The following is a 16,731-nucleotide window of genomic DNA, read 5'->3' on the forward strand; positions in this document are numbered from 1 at the left end:
GATGGGCACACTTTTAGGCAGTGACCTGGGAGTCAGAGATGCTTCCAGAGGTCTTCCCTATGCTGTTCCCATGTCTTTTCAACACTGTTTGCATGTGTCTGATGATGTGTCACACACCACATGGCCAGATAAGGTTGTAAAATGTTAAAATGACATTTCCCAGTGAATGTATTTGTCTTGGTTGAAAGCAATGAAAAAGTGCAAAAACGCATCAAAAACACTATGTGTGAACATAGCCCGAGTTGTGGAGGAATATTTTTGTTTTTGGTTATTTATTTTGCCTTATATACAAGTCATTACCCTGGAAAGGATGTTCCTTAACATATTTCCCAGGAAAATCCATTTTGGTTTCATTTTTGTATGTTTTATTGTGAGTCCGTAAAAATGGCATAATACTCTGACAACGTTGTTGACAGCAGTGATCTAGGAGTCAGAGATGCTTCCAGAGGTCTTCCCCATGCTGTTCCCCTGTCATTTGAGCACTGTTCCCATCGATTAGGGCAATTTTTAGGCCCTCTGCAGACCGCCGGGGGGAGCCGCCTGAAAAATGCTCGAGTTTACCATAGACTTACATTGGGCTCGTTGCTCAGGTCGAGCACCCGAGTATTCCAATGTCCTCGACCCGAGCAAAAAGTACCTGAGCATTTTAGTGCTCGCTCATCACTAGTCTCTAATTTAACTGATTTAATATATAATTGCACTGAAACTGCCATCCCTATAACACTGCAAATACACTACAGACCAAAAGTTTGGACACACCTCATTTAAAGATTTTTCTGTATTTTAATGACTTTGAAAATTGTACATTCACACTGGAGGCATCAAAACTATGAATAAACACATGTGGAATTATATACTTAACAAAAAAGTGTGAAACAACTGAAAACATGTCTTATATTCTAGGTTCTTCAAAGCTGCCACCTTTTGCTTTGATGACTGCTTTGCACACTCTTGGCATTCTCTTGATGAGCTTCAAGAGGTAGTCACCGAAAATGGTCTTCCAATGATCTTGAAGGAGTTCCCAGAGATGCTTAGCGCTTGTTGGCCCTTTTGCCTTCACTCTGCGGTCCTGCTCACCCCAAACCAACTCGAATGGGTTTAGGTCTGGTGACTGTGGAGGCCAGGTCATCTGGGGGAGCACCCCATCACTCTCCTTCTTGGTCAAATAGCCCTTACACAGCCTGGAGGTGTGTTTGGGGTCATTTTCCTGTTGAAAAATAAATGATGGTCCAACTAAACGCAAACTGGATGGAATAGCATGCCGCTGCAATATGCTGTAGCAGTCATGCTGGTTCAGTATGCCTTCAATTTTGAATAAATCCCCAACAGCGTCACCAGCAAAGCACCCCCACACCATCACACCTCCTCCTCCTTGCTTCACAGTGGGAACCAGGCATGTAGAGTCCATCCGTTCACCTTTGTAGTGTCGCACAAAGACACGTGGTTGATACCAGAGATTTCAAATTTGGACTCGTCAGACCAAAGCACAGATTTCCACTGGTCTAATGTCCATTCCTTGTGTTCTTTAGCCCAAACAAGTCTCTTCTGCTTGTTGCCTGTCCCTAGCAGTGGTTTCCTAGCAGCTATTTTACCATGAAGGCCTGCTGCACAAAGTCTCCTCTTTACAGTTGTTGTAGAGATGTGTCTGCTGCTAGAACTCTGTGTGGCATTGACCTGGTCTCTAATCTGAGCTGCTGTTAACCTGCGATTTCTGAGGCTGGTGACTCGGATAAGCTTATCCTCAGAAGCAGAGGTGACTCTTGGTCTTCCTTTCCTGGGGCGGTCCTTATGTGAGCCAGTTTCTTTGTAGCGCTTGATGGTTTTTGCAACTGCACTTGGGGACACTTTCAAAGTTTTCCCAATTTTCTGCACTGACTGACCTTCATTTCTTAAAGTAATGATGGCCACTCGTTTTTCTTTACTTAGCTGCTTTTTTCTTGCCATAATACAAATTCTAACAGTCTATTCAGTAGGACTATCAGCTGTATATCCACCTGACTTCTGCACAACACAACTTATGGTCCCAACCCCATTTATAAGGCAAAAAAATCCCACTCATTAAACGTGACAGGGCACACCTGTGAAGTGAAAACCATTTCCGGTGACTACCTCTTGAAGCTCATCAAGAGAATGCCAAGAGTGTGCAAAGCAGTCATCAAAGCAAAAGGTGGCTACTTTGAAGAACCTAGAATATAAGACATATTTTCAGTTGTTTCACACTTTTTTGTTAAGTATATAATTCCACATGTGTTAATTCATAGTTTTGATGCCTTCAGTGTGAATGCACAATTTTCAAAGTCATGAAAATACAGAAAAATCTTTAAATGAGAAGGTGTGTCCAAACTTTTGGTCTGTACTGTAGATGGGCAACCCAGCAGCCCAAAATACCCTTACTTCCAGGCTAAGACCCCTTAACTCTAGTCTACATACCTCCACCAGAATGGCACCCACAGTGAACAGACAAGATAGTAGTCCCCTGCTAAATAAAAATGCCAGGGCCAAATGGGTACCAAGTTACAATCAAAAAGAGGGGACATGATATACAGTACACTAACATTGTAGAAAAAAACATATGGACTACTTCCTTATTATTTACATTGATCTATATATGCAAAGCAAAATGTATAAAAATTTACAGTTTGACTAGTTTTGATTAATCTGTATAAGTCCACTTGCAGTAAGCTTCCTTGATATGAATAAAAAAATATACTTTCAACAAATTTGACATAAATTAAACTTATAGTGCAAGCAAATATAAGAAGCTTTATCATATATTTTATCAGAGAAATTAACTTCTCTCTCCACTCATGAGCCCATTTTCCCCCTTTCCCTGCCTCCTGAACTCATTATTCACTCTAAAAAAAATAGATGAAATCTGTTTTTCTCAAGACAAGAAGACTGCCAGATTACTGATCATATTGATTGAAGTCAATGGAAAGGGCACAGGTGGTAAGAAGGAGAGAAGAGCCAGAACAGTCAGACACAGATCCTGCTGCAGTTTACCGTATCCCAGTGCTGGATTCACAGTTGATCAGTTACATTCCTGTGCTGCTTTTTTATGTGTGTGCTACCTAAGAAAAGAAGAGTAGCAATCTGGCAGTCATTCTGTGTGTGTTGTTTATGGGAGGAGACATTATAGCTGCTGGTCTGCACTCAATAGTAGAGATGAGCGGTGTTTGACTAGAACTGTTCGCCAATCTCAAATTCGAGCTGTTTTGGGCGATGTTCGAGTTGTTCGACGAACCCGAACGATTTGCAAAAAATTCGGCTGTTTGAGGTTATGTTCGATAACTGTTCGTGCACCAAAAGCGTGTCCTGCATGTCTGGCGCTATTTAGAGCACCAATCATGCAGGGATTGTCTGCCACTCACTGTAATGCCACAGCCATGGTGGTTGTGGCATTAGAGTGATTGCCCAAATCGATGGGAACTGTGCTCACAGTGAAACATGAAAAGCCGGCAATTCAGCAGCGGCTTACACCGGTACCCGACAAATTAGAACCGAAAGAATAGAGCTTTACACATAGATTAGATAGATAGAAATATGTCAGTCACATATATAAGAAGTACAGTGACAGTGTTGCTTACTGTACTTGTCATTTAGTGTAAAGGATTTATTAAAAAAATATATTAGTGTTTTCATGCACCGTCTCTTTAAAAAAGCCGGCCGGCAATTCAGCAGCGGTACCCGACAATTTAGAATGGAAGGAATAGAGAATCACACATAGATTAGATAGATAGAAACATGTCAGTCACATATATAAGAAGGACAGTGACAGTGTTGATTACTGTACTTGCCATTTAGTGTAAAGGATTTATTTAAAAAAATATTAGTGTTTTCATGCACCGTCTCTTTAAAAAAGCCGGCCGGCAATTCAGCAGCGGTACCCGACAATTTAGAACAGAAAGAATAGAGAATCACACATAGATTAGATAGATAGAAACATGTCAGTCACATATATATGAAGTACAGTGACAGTGTTGATTACTGTACTTGTCATTTAGTGTTAAAATAAAGGATTTATTTAAAAAAAATTGGCGTGGGGTTCCTCGTAATTTTAGGCTCTAGCGGAGGTTAAGCAGACAGCTGGGGCAGATGTTTGAAGCCTGGGAAGGGATAATACCCACGGAGCTTCCCAGGTTACTAATAACCGCCCCCAGCTGAATGCCTAGCCTTTACTAGCTATTTAAATGGGGGACCCCAAAAAAATTGACGTGGGGTCCCCCCTATTTTAATAGCTAGCAAAGGCCAGGCAGACAGCTGGGGGCTGATATTAATAGCCCAGGAAGGGTGCCATGAATATTGGCCCCCTCCCAGGCTAGAAACACCAGCCGTCCCAGAAATGGCACGTCCATAGGATGCGCCAATTCTGGCACTTAGCCTCGCTCTTCCCACTGCCCTGTAGCGGTGGCAGTGGGGTAATAGGGCTGGGGTTGATGTCAGCTTATAATGCCAGCTGACATCAAGCCCAGGTTAGTAATGGAGAGGCGTCTATAAGACACCCCCATTACTAACCCCATAGTCAAAGTTAAAAAAAAACACAAAAACCCAGAATAAAGTCCTTTAATTGAAATAAAGACACAATTCTTTATTGTTCTAAATTAAACCATAGTTACAATCCCGCCCTTTCCAGCTGAAGCCAACGATACCCTGCAATAAAAGAAAAATAATAAAGCAACATAATCCTTACCTTTCCATGGTTCCCACGACAGCTTCAGCTCTGCTACATCGAGATGACAGGCTGGACCGCAGCAGAAAGCTGCCATCCAGCCTGTCATCCCGCAGACACTGAGAAGCGCAGGCTTGCTTGCGCTCCTCAGCGTCTCTCTGTGACGGCATCCAGATGAGCCGAGCTCATGTCCAATGAACTCAGGAGAATTCTCCCACGCTGTCAGTGACGTGCATGAGGTGAGCTCATGTCCAATGATCTCAGCTCACCTCATGCACGTCACTGACAGCGTGGGAAAATTCTCACGCTGAAGCGCTGAGTGCATGAGAATTTTCCCACGCTGTCAGTGACGTGCATGAGGTGAGCCGAGTTCATTGGACATGACCTCGGCTCATCTGGATGCCGTCACAGCGAGACACTGAGGAGCGCAAGCAAGCCTGCTCTTCTCAGTGTCTGCGGGTTGACAGGCTGTATTTCAGCGTTCTGCTGCGGTCCAGCCTGTCATCTCGATGTAGCAGAGCTGGAGCTGTCCTCGGAACCATCGAAAGGTAAGGATGATGTTGGTTTATTATTTTATTTTTATTGCAGGAGATCGTTGGCTTCAGCTGGAATGGGCTTGACGGTAAGTATGGTTTAATTTAGAACAATAAAGAATTGTGTGTTTATTTCAATTAAAGGACTTTTTTCTGGGTGTTTGTGTTTTTTTTAACTTTCACTATGGGGTTAGTAATGGGGATGTCTTATAGACGCCTCTCCATTACTAACCTGGGCTTGATGTCAGCTGGCATTATAAGCTGACATCAACCCCAGCCCTATTACCCCACTGCCACCTCTACAGGGCAGTGGGAAGAGCGAGGCTAAGTGCCAGAATTGGCGCATCCTATGGATGCGCCATTTCTGGGGCGGCTGACGGCTGGTGTTTCTAGCCTGGGAGGGGGCCAATATTCATGGCACCCTTCCTGAGCTATTAATATCAGCCCCCAGCTGTCTGCCTAGCCTTTGCTAGCTATTAAAATAGGGGGGACCGCACGTCATTTTTTTGGGGGGACCCCATTTTAATAGCTAGTAAAGGCTAGGTATTCAGCTGGGGGCTGATATGGGTAGCTCCGTGGGTATTACCCCCTTCCCAGGCTTCAAACATCTGCCCCAGCCGTCTGCTTAACCTCCGTTAGAGACTAAAATTACGGGGAACCCCACGCTAATTTTTTTTTTAATAAATCCTTTATTTTAACACTAAATGACAAGTACAGTAATCAACAATATCACTGTACTTATTATATATCTGACTGACATGTTTCTATCTATCTAATCTATGTGTGATGCTCTATCTTTCTGTTCTAAATTGTCGGGTACAGATGCTGAATTGCCGGCCGGCTTTTTTAAAGAGACGGTGCATGAAAACACTATTATTTTTTTAAATAAATCCTTTACACTAAATGACAAGTACAGTAAGCAACACTGTCACTGTACTTATTATATATGTTACTGACATGTTTCTATCTATCTAATCTATGTGTGAAGCTCTATTCTTTCTGTTCTAAATTGTCGGGTACCGCTGCTGAATTGCCGGCCGGCTTTTTCAAAGAGACGGTGCATGAAAACACTAATATTTTTTTTAATAAATCCTTTACACTAAATGACAAGTGCAGTAACCAACACTGTCACTGTGCTTCTTATATGTGTGACTGACATGTTTCTATCTATCTAATCTATGTATGATGCTCTATTCCTTCTTGTCTAAATTGTCGGGTAGCGGTGTATGCCGCTGCTGAATTTGCCGGCCGGCTTTTTTAAAGAGAGTGTCTTCTGAGCAGTTTGTCAGCTTTTGGACACCTTTGAAGTTGTTTTCTATGTGTTTTTGTTTGCCTGCCATTGGTTTTAACGGTGTTCGACGGTGTTCTAAGGTGTTCCACGAACAGTTCGACGAACAGTTCCTCGAACATCCCGGTGTTCGACGAACCGAACCGAACCCGAACACTACGGAGGTGGCTCAACACTACTCACTAGCTCAGAGTCTATTTCAAATGGTAGAGCATGCAGAGAGTAACACTAGTTAAATATGTAGGATGCATGTCATGACCAGAAATAGTATGATTTCTCACAAACACATATGACATTGTATTCTGATAAGCTATATGAAAGCATAGATACCCTAAAAGATAATAAATATTTATCTTTATTTATCACCTAATTACTAAATTAACTATAAGAGAGACAAGATTAATGTTTAAAATTTGTTTGTATAATTAACTTTGAAAGGTTTCCGAATTACGCCAACATCTAAGAAAGAGAGGACTACCTGTGTCAGGAACAAAGCCAGCTTTACTGGAACGCCTTAGGCCGTACCAGATCCCCCGAACAAAGACCATTCCAGCCCCCATTCAAAGTGCGGGCTTGTTAACTCCAGTAATTGAAATACCTTCACTACAAAATCAATCAATACGAGAGACTAGCTCCACCGCCCTTTGCACATTTCAAAACTCCCCATCATCATCTTATACTGAGAATCTGACATCTGAAACAATTTGCACTGTTATGGAGAGTTCTGATACACAGACAATAATTCAAGACAAAGAAATGGCAATGCAGGGAATTGATGATGACCAAGTTCTTCTTGAGAAGCAGAAAGTGATTGAAAATCTGACGTGGAAATTACTCCAAGAACAAAAGCAGGCAGAAGACCTTCGAGTAGAATTAGAAATGCACAAACGATTAAAAAACAGAAGAAAGAATGACAAGTTGAATGCCAGGATATCTATTAAAACAGAAATAGATGAATCTGTGACACTTTGTTGTGCTAAAGCAAAAACCGAAGACTCACAATATCTATATGGTCTCAACAGTGACAGCCCTGAATTAGGGCCCCCTGTGCAGGAGCAACTGATGAGTGCGGATGTTAATGAAAGCTATATGGTAAGTACAGTTTTAATAGTCCTGTAGAAAATCATTTACATACAGTAATTATATATATGTAATATTGAGTAGTAGAAAAGCATGAAATGAATAAAAATAGACGACATCGTTTTTTTTTCTCAGTGCAGTCAAGTTTTTTATGACGTTAAATGGCATCAAATTTTATCTCAAAAAATTTTCAGTAAAATTTTTTTAAAGGGAACTTGTCATCAGGAAATTAGATCCCTTATTAAAGCCATGTAGAGGCTCTTTAATACTTATTAAATGCATACCTTTCTTTTAGTATGTAGTTTTGAAATAGTAGAGCAATCCACCTCTGAAATTGTAATCGCAGGTGCAGTGGGTGGACAGTGAAATTCCAGCTCTCATACCTGTCTCCTATTTCCCTGCCCATTGTCAGCCTTCAATCCTTGACTGATAGGTCACTCTTCCTTATTCCAAGATTCTCCGTAGGCCCTAAATCACTGTCCTTTATCATCTCATCAGGCGAGGCGGCACACCCACAGTAAGCTCCTGATGACATTGAGGCAGCCGGTCTAACAATCTGCACATGCACCACCTTCCCTATTGATAAAGGCCAGGGCTACAGTGTCCATTTTAGGACATGATCAGATATCAAAATCAAACATCAGAATGCTGTCAGTTTGAGGCTAAATACCCTGTCTGAGAACTGATTTTGATAAGTGATTCAGACAAGTGATTTTGATGAGTGATTCTGACAAGTGATTTTGACGAGTGATTCTGACGAGTGATTCTGACAAGTGATTTTGAAGAGTGATTTTAATGAGTGATTCTGACAAGTGATTCTGACAAGTGATTTTGATGAGTGATTTTGACGAGTGATTTTGATAAGTGATTCTGACAAGAGATTTTGATGAGTGATTTTGATGAGTGATTCTGACAAGTGATTCTGACAAGTGATTTTGATGAGTGATTTTGATGAGTGATTTTGATTATTGATTCTGACAAGTGATTTTGTTGAGTGATTTTGTTGAGCGATTCTGACAAGTGATTTTGACGAGTTTTAATGAGTGATTCTGACAGTGATTTTGACGAGTGATTCTGACGAATGACTTTAACAAGTGACTTTTACAACTGTAATAAAAAAAAAAGTAACTGTTCGCTGATATGACTTGAGCCCAAAATTCTGCGTCCCATAGCCAGTGCCCTAACCACTAAGCTATAAACTCAGTTATTAAAACCTAGGAGTTCTATTTGGTTATATGATTTTCAGTGCAAACTTGTCTAAAACTCGTTGGGACTTATGAACAGACTGCAAGCAAGCCAAATTCAAATAATGTTTGATTTTGATGTGTGAGTCTGATGTGTGACTTTCTTCAAACATCAGAATCAGAATCACAATTACTTTTAGTCACCCTGAGTATTTTCATGGTTGATCTCATAAGACAAGAAATGCTATCAGTTAGTATGACTTGACTGGGTGGCGCAATGGTAAGGCATCAGTCTCTAAAACTATGTTGTTAAGAGTTCAAATCCTGATAGGAGTAAGATTATTATTTTTTTTATTATGGCTATTTAGCACACAAACTACAGGGGTGTTTTACTTTTAATATCTGACACTCTGATTGTCATCCTGATGTGTTAAGAGTTTCAGACACGCTGTCTATTTGCATGGTAAATTACATAGCAAAAGTAAATTGGGAGTTTGCTGCCAGTACTAGGGTGCATGGAAATAAAAGTTTACAATAAAGACATTTTATCATTAGACCCCTTTAAGAAATTATGCAAATATAAAGTCACTTGGAAATAGATATGTAGTAAATTATTGCCTCCCAATTTACTTTGGCTATGTAATTTACCATGCAAATAGACAGCATGTCTGAAACTCTTAACACATCAGGATGACAATCAGAGTGTCAGATATTAAAAGTAAAACACCCCTATAGCTTGTGTGCTAAATAGTCATAATTTAAAAAAAAAAAAAAAAAATCTTATTCCTATCAGGATTTGAACTTTTAACACTGCAGTTTCAGAGGCTGCTGCCTTACCATTGTGCTATCCAATCAAGTGATGCTTATAGCTTTTCTTGTCTTATGAGATCAACCATGAAAATACTCCGGGTGACTAAAAGTCATTGTGATTCTGATTCTGATGTTTGAAGAAAGTCACACATCAGACTCACACATCAAATCAAACATCATTTGAATTTGGCTTGCTTGCAGTCTGTGCATACCTTCCAATGAGTTTTAGATGAGTTTGCACTGAAAATCGTATAACCAAATAGAGCTCCTAGGCTTTCACAACTCAGTTTATAGCTCAGTGGTTAGTGCACGTCCCAATGAGTTTTAGACGAGTTTGCACTGAAAATCATATAACCAAATAGAGCTCCTAGGCTTTCATAGCTCAGTGGTTAGTGCACTGGTTTTGGGGCACAGAGTTTTGGGTTCAAGTCCCATCAGTGAACAGTTACTTTTTTTTTATTATTACTGTTGTAAAAGTCACTTGTCAGAATCGCTTGTCAGAATCACTTGTCAAAATCACTCGTCAAAATCATTTGTCAGAATCACTCACCAAAATCACTCGTCAGAATCACTCGTCAAAATCACTCGTCAGAATCACTTGTCAGAATCGCTCATCAAAATCACTCATCAAATCATTTGTCAAAATCACTTGTCAGAATCACTTATCAAAATCAGTTCTCAAACAGGGTATTTAGCCTCATCATTCTGATGTTTGATTTTGATATCTGATCATGTCCTAAAATCGACACTGTACAGGGCAATGATTCAGGGCCTGTGCAGCTGCCTGGCTCATTAGAGGGGTTGCACATGTGCAAATCAAAAGGCTGACTCTCGCTAGCAATCTACATGTGCATCGCCCCATCTGATGAGACAAACCTGCTCAATAATTCGGAGACAGACATGAGAGCTGGGAATACAGTGCCAGCCCACTGCACTTGCAAATTATAATTTCAGATATGGATTACTCTATAATTTCCAAACAGAATACTACATGATAGTTATGCATTTAGTAAGCATTAAAGGGGTTTTACAAACATATGTTTATTTTGGAGTCTAATTTACTGATGACAGATTCCCTTTAACTGTAAGAATGACCTCTTTAAACAGCAAAGAAGCATGTCCCCTGTAACCAAAGGTAAGGGGGTTCAATCAATAGATAGGTAACTAGCAAGGAGTAGATATATAAGGTAGGACAAAACCTATCTTTTCTTGATAATATTAATAAAATGGTGGCTATGCCTTAGAGTACGAACAGGTCTAGAAAAAATATAGCACTATCAATCATCACGCATAAATAAAAGGTGCGCAATATACCAATGCAAATAATAAAAATGGTTCAGTCTCACCCTTTTTTGTATCTGGAAGGAGCCATCCATGAATTTAGGAAATTACAATAATGACACAGGTATTAATAAACTCCCTCTTGTGCCCCATGTGAGGTCTCCCAATCTGACAAGAACAGTACCCAAGTTTGATCCTGTCCCACTAAATATGTCACAAATTTTTCCCACCCAACGCATTTTGCCCCACAGTACCAGGGGACTTTTCAGGGGAGTAAAATAGTAGTGATGGAAACAATGGAATAGGGGTCCTCTAAGAATAGTCCACCCTATAATTTATAAAAATGAGGACAATAATTAGAAAGTACCTACCATCAAAATTCACCCCTTCTTTTTATGTGATCAAAATATTTTTCTAAATATAATTAACTAAAAAATTATTTGTTTATGTGATTTACGTACATAGCACATGGTATGCAAATTGCCAACTTTCTGCTAAAAATCTCCATTAGAGACAGCCGAAACAGAAGCTCCCAGCATGCATAATGGCACCGTCACTCCACAGTACTCAAGTGACTTATCTGCCCAGTTTACAGCAAAGAGAACATATTGAGTACTGTGGCATGATTATCGCATTGTTTTACTTTACTAGGAAAGTTTAGTATAGTTACTATACTATAAGTTACTATAAGTAAAACTATAGTCCTGACAGCAGTATGCATGTTATCATTCACTCCATATGGGTGAACTGGATATCCATTAAAAAGTAGTTATACACATCAAAGCAGACAGTATATATTTAAAGCAAGTAAACAAATATACATAATTATGTACATATTTTATATTTTACTAAAAGTAGATTTTTTCTAATAGGTCTTCTGTAAACTTCCCATGCAGATCACAGAAAGCTTAGCAATTCTAAAGCGTCTGCATGCAACAAATTATTATTTTTTTCTTAATGAAAACATGTTATTAATATAATAATATCCCAGGTTTTGCATCTTCCCACTTGTGAGGTAATTGGCCAAGACTTTGAGCTTCCAATGCAGATCACACAAAGTCCAGAAAGTCCTGTTCAGAAGCCTCGGTCCTTTGAGGAAGAACTTCAAGAGGCCATACAGAAAGCACAGGTATGTTAATTAATATTAATTTATATGACACAGTGTTAATTAACATGATAATTGATGTAACACAATATCAATTAGCATAATATTTATTTATGTAACCCAATTACCGGTAATGCATAATCCAATGGTATGCTCTAAATGTTAAATATATTCTTTTTCTATAGATGGCCATTTCTCAGTCAATTGATGACATATTAGAAGATGAGCCATTATTATGTACAGGTTGGTATCTATAATAATTACATATGCAAAATAAAAGCCACAAAACACTTATGCCCTGATTCATCAAGACTGGCGGTATTCACGTCATTACTGACGAGGAGGCGTGTTGGAGTCAGAGGCACCTGATTCTTTAAAATTTGCATGCCTCTTAATGAGTCAGGTGTATCTAAAAAGTGTCAAGTCAGAGACTGGAGTAAGATTTCTGACAGTAAACATGAATTAGAAGAGCTATGGTTTCACTTCCTATCCCGCCCAAGCTCTGCTCATTTTAGCGGAGCTGGCCATAAATGGTGAGAAAACCAAACTTTTTGTGCAATCTCAATTTGCATAAAAATATATATAAGTATATGTAAGAAGGAAAAGTTGTGAAAGTATGAAAATCACAGGAACGATAAACATGTTAATAGTATTCAAATGCTGAAAAAATGGAAGCTAAATTTTCAAAACATCTCATCTCGTGCAACAATTCATGCAGTATCAAGTATCCCCGCACTTATATGCATTGGAATGCTATTAATGAGGTTATTAATGCTTGTCTGAGGAATGTTCTGCCACATTGAGTGCACTTGGTCATGCAAATCATTTAGATCTGCAGCTGTCAGCTTCTTTTGCAATTTCCGACCAATTATGTCCCAGATGGGCACGATGGGAGACAAGTCCAGATACATACACAAGCAACGCCATGACTTTTCCTTCTTCATGTTGCAATTTCAATGTTGAGGAGTGTACACACATACAGTAGTATCATCATTTTTGGGATCACCATCTTTTTGGTACTATGGTTAGCACAGAAAGACCTTTCACTCCAAGACTATACATTATTGCTTAATCCAGCCTCAACCAGCTTTATTATCTTCATGCATAGAATGAAGCAATACATCACAAAGTAAACATCGCATCCCTCTCTGTGTCCAGTTTCTAAGACTATTGAACAGTAACATTATATGTGAATTGGAAGTGTAAGTAAATAAATAATGCAAAAAAAATTGACAATAGAAAACCCTTCCATCAACAGAACATTTAAAAAACATCCTTGGGAGTTTAGGAAGTAGGCAGTAGGGATTTCCATCTGCTTGTAGGCTTGTAGATAGATTCTCATGACTGCCCAATAGAGGGCTTGATAAAAGCTCAAAATGACAATACACTGCAATACAGAAGTATTGCAGTGTAATGTCCCTGTAATCCAGTGATTTCAATAAAAGTAAATAAAATTATTTCTATTCACCCCCTCATTTTATATTTTTTACCCAAAATAACAAGAGCACTTTTTGAAAAAATGCCATCCCATGTGTGAATGCATTTATGGCATAAAAATCTTCAATATATCTACCAAATATGAAGAGCTATCAAAGTAATACAGAGGAGCAAGGCTTTCAAGGTTGAGCTGTCCAAATAACATCTTTAAATGTATCTATGTTTTGCAGTCTTTAATGATGGATATCTTTTGACAAATTTAAATGTTTTTCCTTTTCATTTTGCAGATGAATTAATGCATGTTGATGGTATCTCAATGGAAAACATACATACTGATATCAATCATCAAAATACATCACCTGCAGCCCAAAATGGTAATTTTGTGAAGCAGATTCAGTGTTGCATGGAGCCACCTTCAATTATGCCCAGTTCTGGAATCCTAGAATTTCCTGTGTCTGGGAATTATGATTTTCTTTCTGGTCAAGATAGTCTTTCATCTGTCTTTTCTCCAGATCAAATTGAAATGCCATCTTCACCAGATCATCAGGAAAACAATATGTCACCATCATCATCTTCATCTTCTTCATCTAGTACTGCTTTTGATCCAGCTGACTGGCTAGAAGCATTAACATCAGGATCTGCTTCCAATTTCGGTCCTAATAGTCCTATTGGTTCTAGTATTTTCTCCACTGAGATTTTCGACTCACCAGACTTAAGTATCAACAGAATGATTGATTTAATGGTTGAGCAATGGTAATATGAAAATAAAAACGAAACCAGACACTAAATATCACTCTGTTACACCTAATAAAAGAAAAACAATCTTTCTTTTACCCGTAGCTTTTGCTAGCCTCGGTAAGAAGGTGCAGTGTGTAGTCAAATGTAAGGACACGTGATGATGAGAATGGGATGGCCATGGTCAAAGCTGCTTTCTTTAGACAGTATCTTGGCTGCACTAACACTAAACAAAAATGTTTAGCATCTGTGGTTACCTTACTTGATGCCCAAAATGGTAATTTTTTGTGAAACAGATTCAGTGTTGCATTGATTCTCATTCACCCTCAGTTATTCCAAGTTCTGGAATTCAGAATTTTTTATGCCTGGAAACTATGATTTACTTTCAAGCCAGGATAGTTTTTTGCCTGTCTTTTCTCCAGATCAAATTGAAATGCCATCTTTTCCAGATCATCAGGAAAACAATATGTCACCATCATCATCATCTTCTTCATCCAGTGCTGCTTTTGCTCCACTAGACTGGCTAGAAGCACTACATCAGGATCTGCTTCCAATTTTGGTCCTAGGAGTCCCAATGGTTCTAGTATTTTATCTACCAACATTTTTGACTCATCAGACTTAAATATTAACAGATTGATTAACTTAATGGTTGAGCAGTGGTAATATAAACAATAAAAAGAACACCAGACACCAAATTTGACTCTGTCACATCTAATAAAAGATCGATCATCTTTCTTTTTCCATTAGCTTTGGTTAGTAGGTACAATGAGTAGTCAAATCTAAAGATGTGATAATGAGAATGGGATGGCCTTGGTCACAGCTGCTTCCTCTAGACAGTATTTTGGCTGCACTAACACCAAACAGAAATGTTTAGCAATTAAGAATCCACTGTTATTATAGGTTTATCTACAAACCATGGCTGATTGTTTCATGCATTTTAATTCAAACAGGAAAAAAATAACTAAACATTTTAAGAACATCATTTAATTTTGAAAAAGTTCTACCTACAATTGAACCTGAATGAAAACATGACTGCCTAACAAACTGAAAATTTTTCATACCATCTACTTTCTAAAGGGTCTGAAATTACATTACTATTTGTTCCTCTATGAGAGATTGTGCAATACCCTTTTATATATGTTTTTGTTTTATATGAAGGTTCTAAGTATGACTTCTTAATTAGAATGATAAAACACAAAAGATGTCAGATCATCAGTAAACTGATGGCATGTAGCTTCAGTTCCAAATCTGATTGATAAATCCCATAGGTGTATCTTCACGACAAGTGTTTAGAGATGAAACATGAAAAACGTGAAAATGTATGTGTTTCAAAATCATATAGGGGGATAACTCCTTAAAGGGAAATGCTTCAAGAAAGCACTGTACTTTTGCTGCCAAAGGTGGCAAACATATCTTTTAGAGTACCTGAATAACTTTTGATAAAACAAGTACCTTTTTTGTTGACTTACTCTTAGGCTGTGTGCCCAAAATGCGCTTTTTATGTTTTTCCGCAGAGGTAAAAACGCTGCAGAAACGCTTAAAAAATGCATGGTAGAAGGCCTGCCATGTTCCCCAATGATAATCCGCATGTGCTGTGCACATGCTGCGGAAATTTCCGCTGCGTATTATCATTGCGGAAAAAAACGCAGCACTACGAATTATTTTGCGGAAGTGCTGCGTTTTCGCCGCCATTGACTTGCATTAGAAAGCGCTAATTCCACAAGACTGCATCTGTACTTGCGTAATTGGCCCGTTCTAATCTGCGGATGGTACCCGGGTGTAGAGGAGAGGAGATTCTCATTCACACCCAGGTACCATTAAAAGCTGTAAAAAAAAGAATAAAATAAAAAATAAATATATACTTACCTTCTGGCGACCCATGGTGCGCTCCTCCTTGCTTGGCAGCAGTTCGCAATGGAATGAAGGACCTGCGCTGCCGTCAGAGTCATGTGACGGGTCACGCGACGCTGACGTCGGCAGGTCCTTCACTCTACCGCTGCCGGCAGCCGGGACGGAGGAAATTAAGACAGCGCGGGCCATCGGAGGGTAAGTATATATTTATTTTTTTATTTTTTGACATTCTCTCGGGTCACAGTATATAAATCCATGCCGTCTGCATGGATTTATATAGTGTGACCAAGTTGACAAGCACTTTCCAAGTGATTCTAAAAACGCTTATCAACCCGCATTCGGAAATGCATGTGAAGAACGCTTCACATCCGCAAGTCCCTGGCAGGAAAACGCATGTACAGTCCGCATGTACAATCTGCATGTACAATCCGCATGCGTTTTTTTCTGCCAGGGAGATGCAGAAACGCTCAGGAAAAAATCCTGAGCATTTCTGCATCGTGGGCACATAGCCTTAGTCAGCAAGCTATATAATATAGCTTTACTGGACTTTAGAAAAAACATCAACATCAAAAGTGTGCATGTATGTAACAAGAACATTTTGAGGCAGTCTGGTAATTTTTAATTCCACTAATCTGGGCACATGTAGGTCTAAAATTGTCTCAGAAGTCTGCACAATTTTAATCATACAGGTGACTTATTTTTTGAGACTCCTAACAACACCTGGGATATATCTGGACTTTATATTACAAATATTTTAT

At 39.1% G+C, this 16,731-nt stretch overlaps 1 protein-coding gene across 3 annotated transcripts in view; it reads left to right on the forward strand.

Moving 5' to 3' along the window:
* The window catches only part of LOC141172249 (myocardin-like), a 95,342-nt gene extending 79,626 nt beyond the window's left edge, over nt 1-15,716 (forward strand). The window contains exons 10-14 of one of the 3 annotated variants that reach the window (XM_073656244.1): nt 6,929-7,582; nt 11,837-11,974; nt 12,136-12,193; nt 13,675-13,761; nt 13,900-15,713. In XM_073656244.1, the coding sequence (XP_073512345.1) occupies nt 6,929-7,582; nt 11,837-11,974; nt 12,136-12,193; nt 13,675-13,761; nt 13,900-14,144 (1,182 nt within the window). In that variant the 3' untranslated portion in view covers nt 14,145-15,713. Of the gene's footprint in view, nt 1-6,928; nt 7,583-11,836; nt 11,975-12,135; nt 12,194-13,674 lie in introns of all 3 variants that reach the window. The other 2 variants (XM_073656243.1, XM_073656242.1) reach the window with 2 other exon arrangements.
* Nucleotides 15,717-16,731: the final 1,015 nt, after the last annotated feature.

The sequence above is a fragment of the Phyllobates terribilis genome, unplaced genomic scaffold (assembly GCF_046119375.1).
Source record: "Phyllobates terribilis strain yellow unplaced genomic scaffold, ASM4611937v1 Scaffold_12__6_contigs__length_324123572, whole genome shotgun sequence".
Classification (NCBI taxonomy): Eukaryota; Metazoa; Chordata; class Amphibia; order Anura; family Dendrobatidae; genus Phyllobates; species Phyllobates terribilis.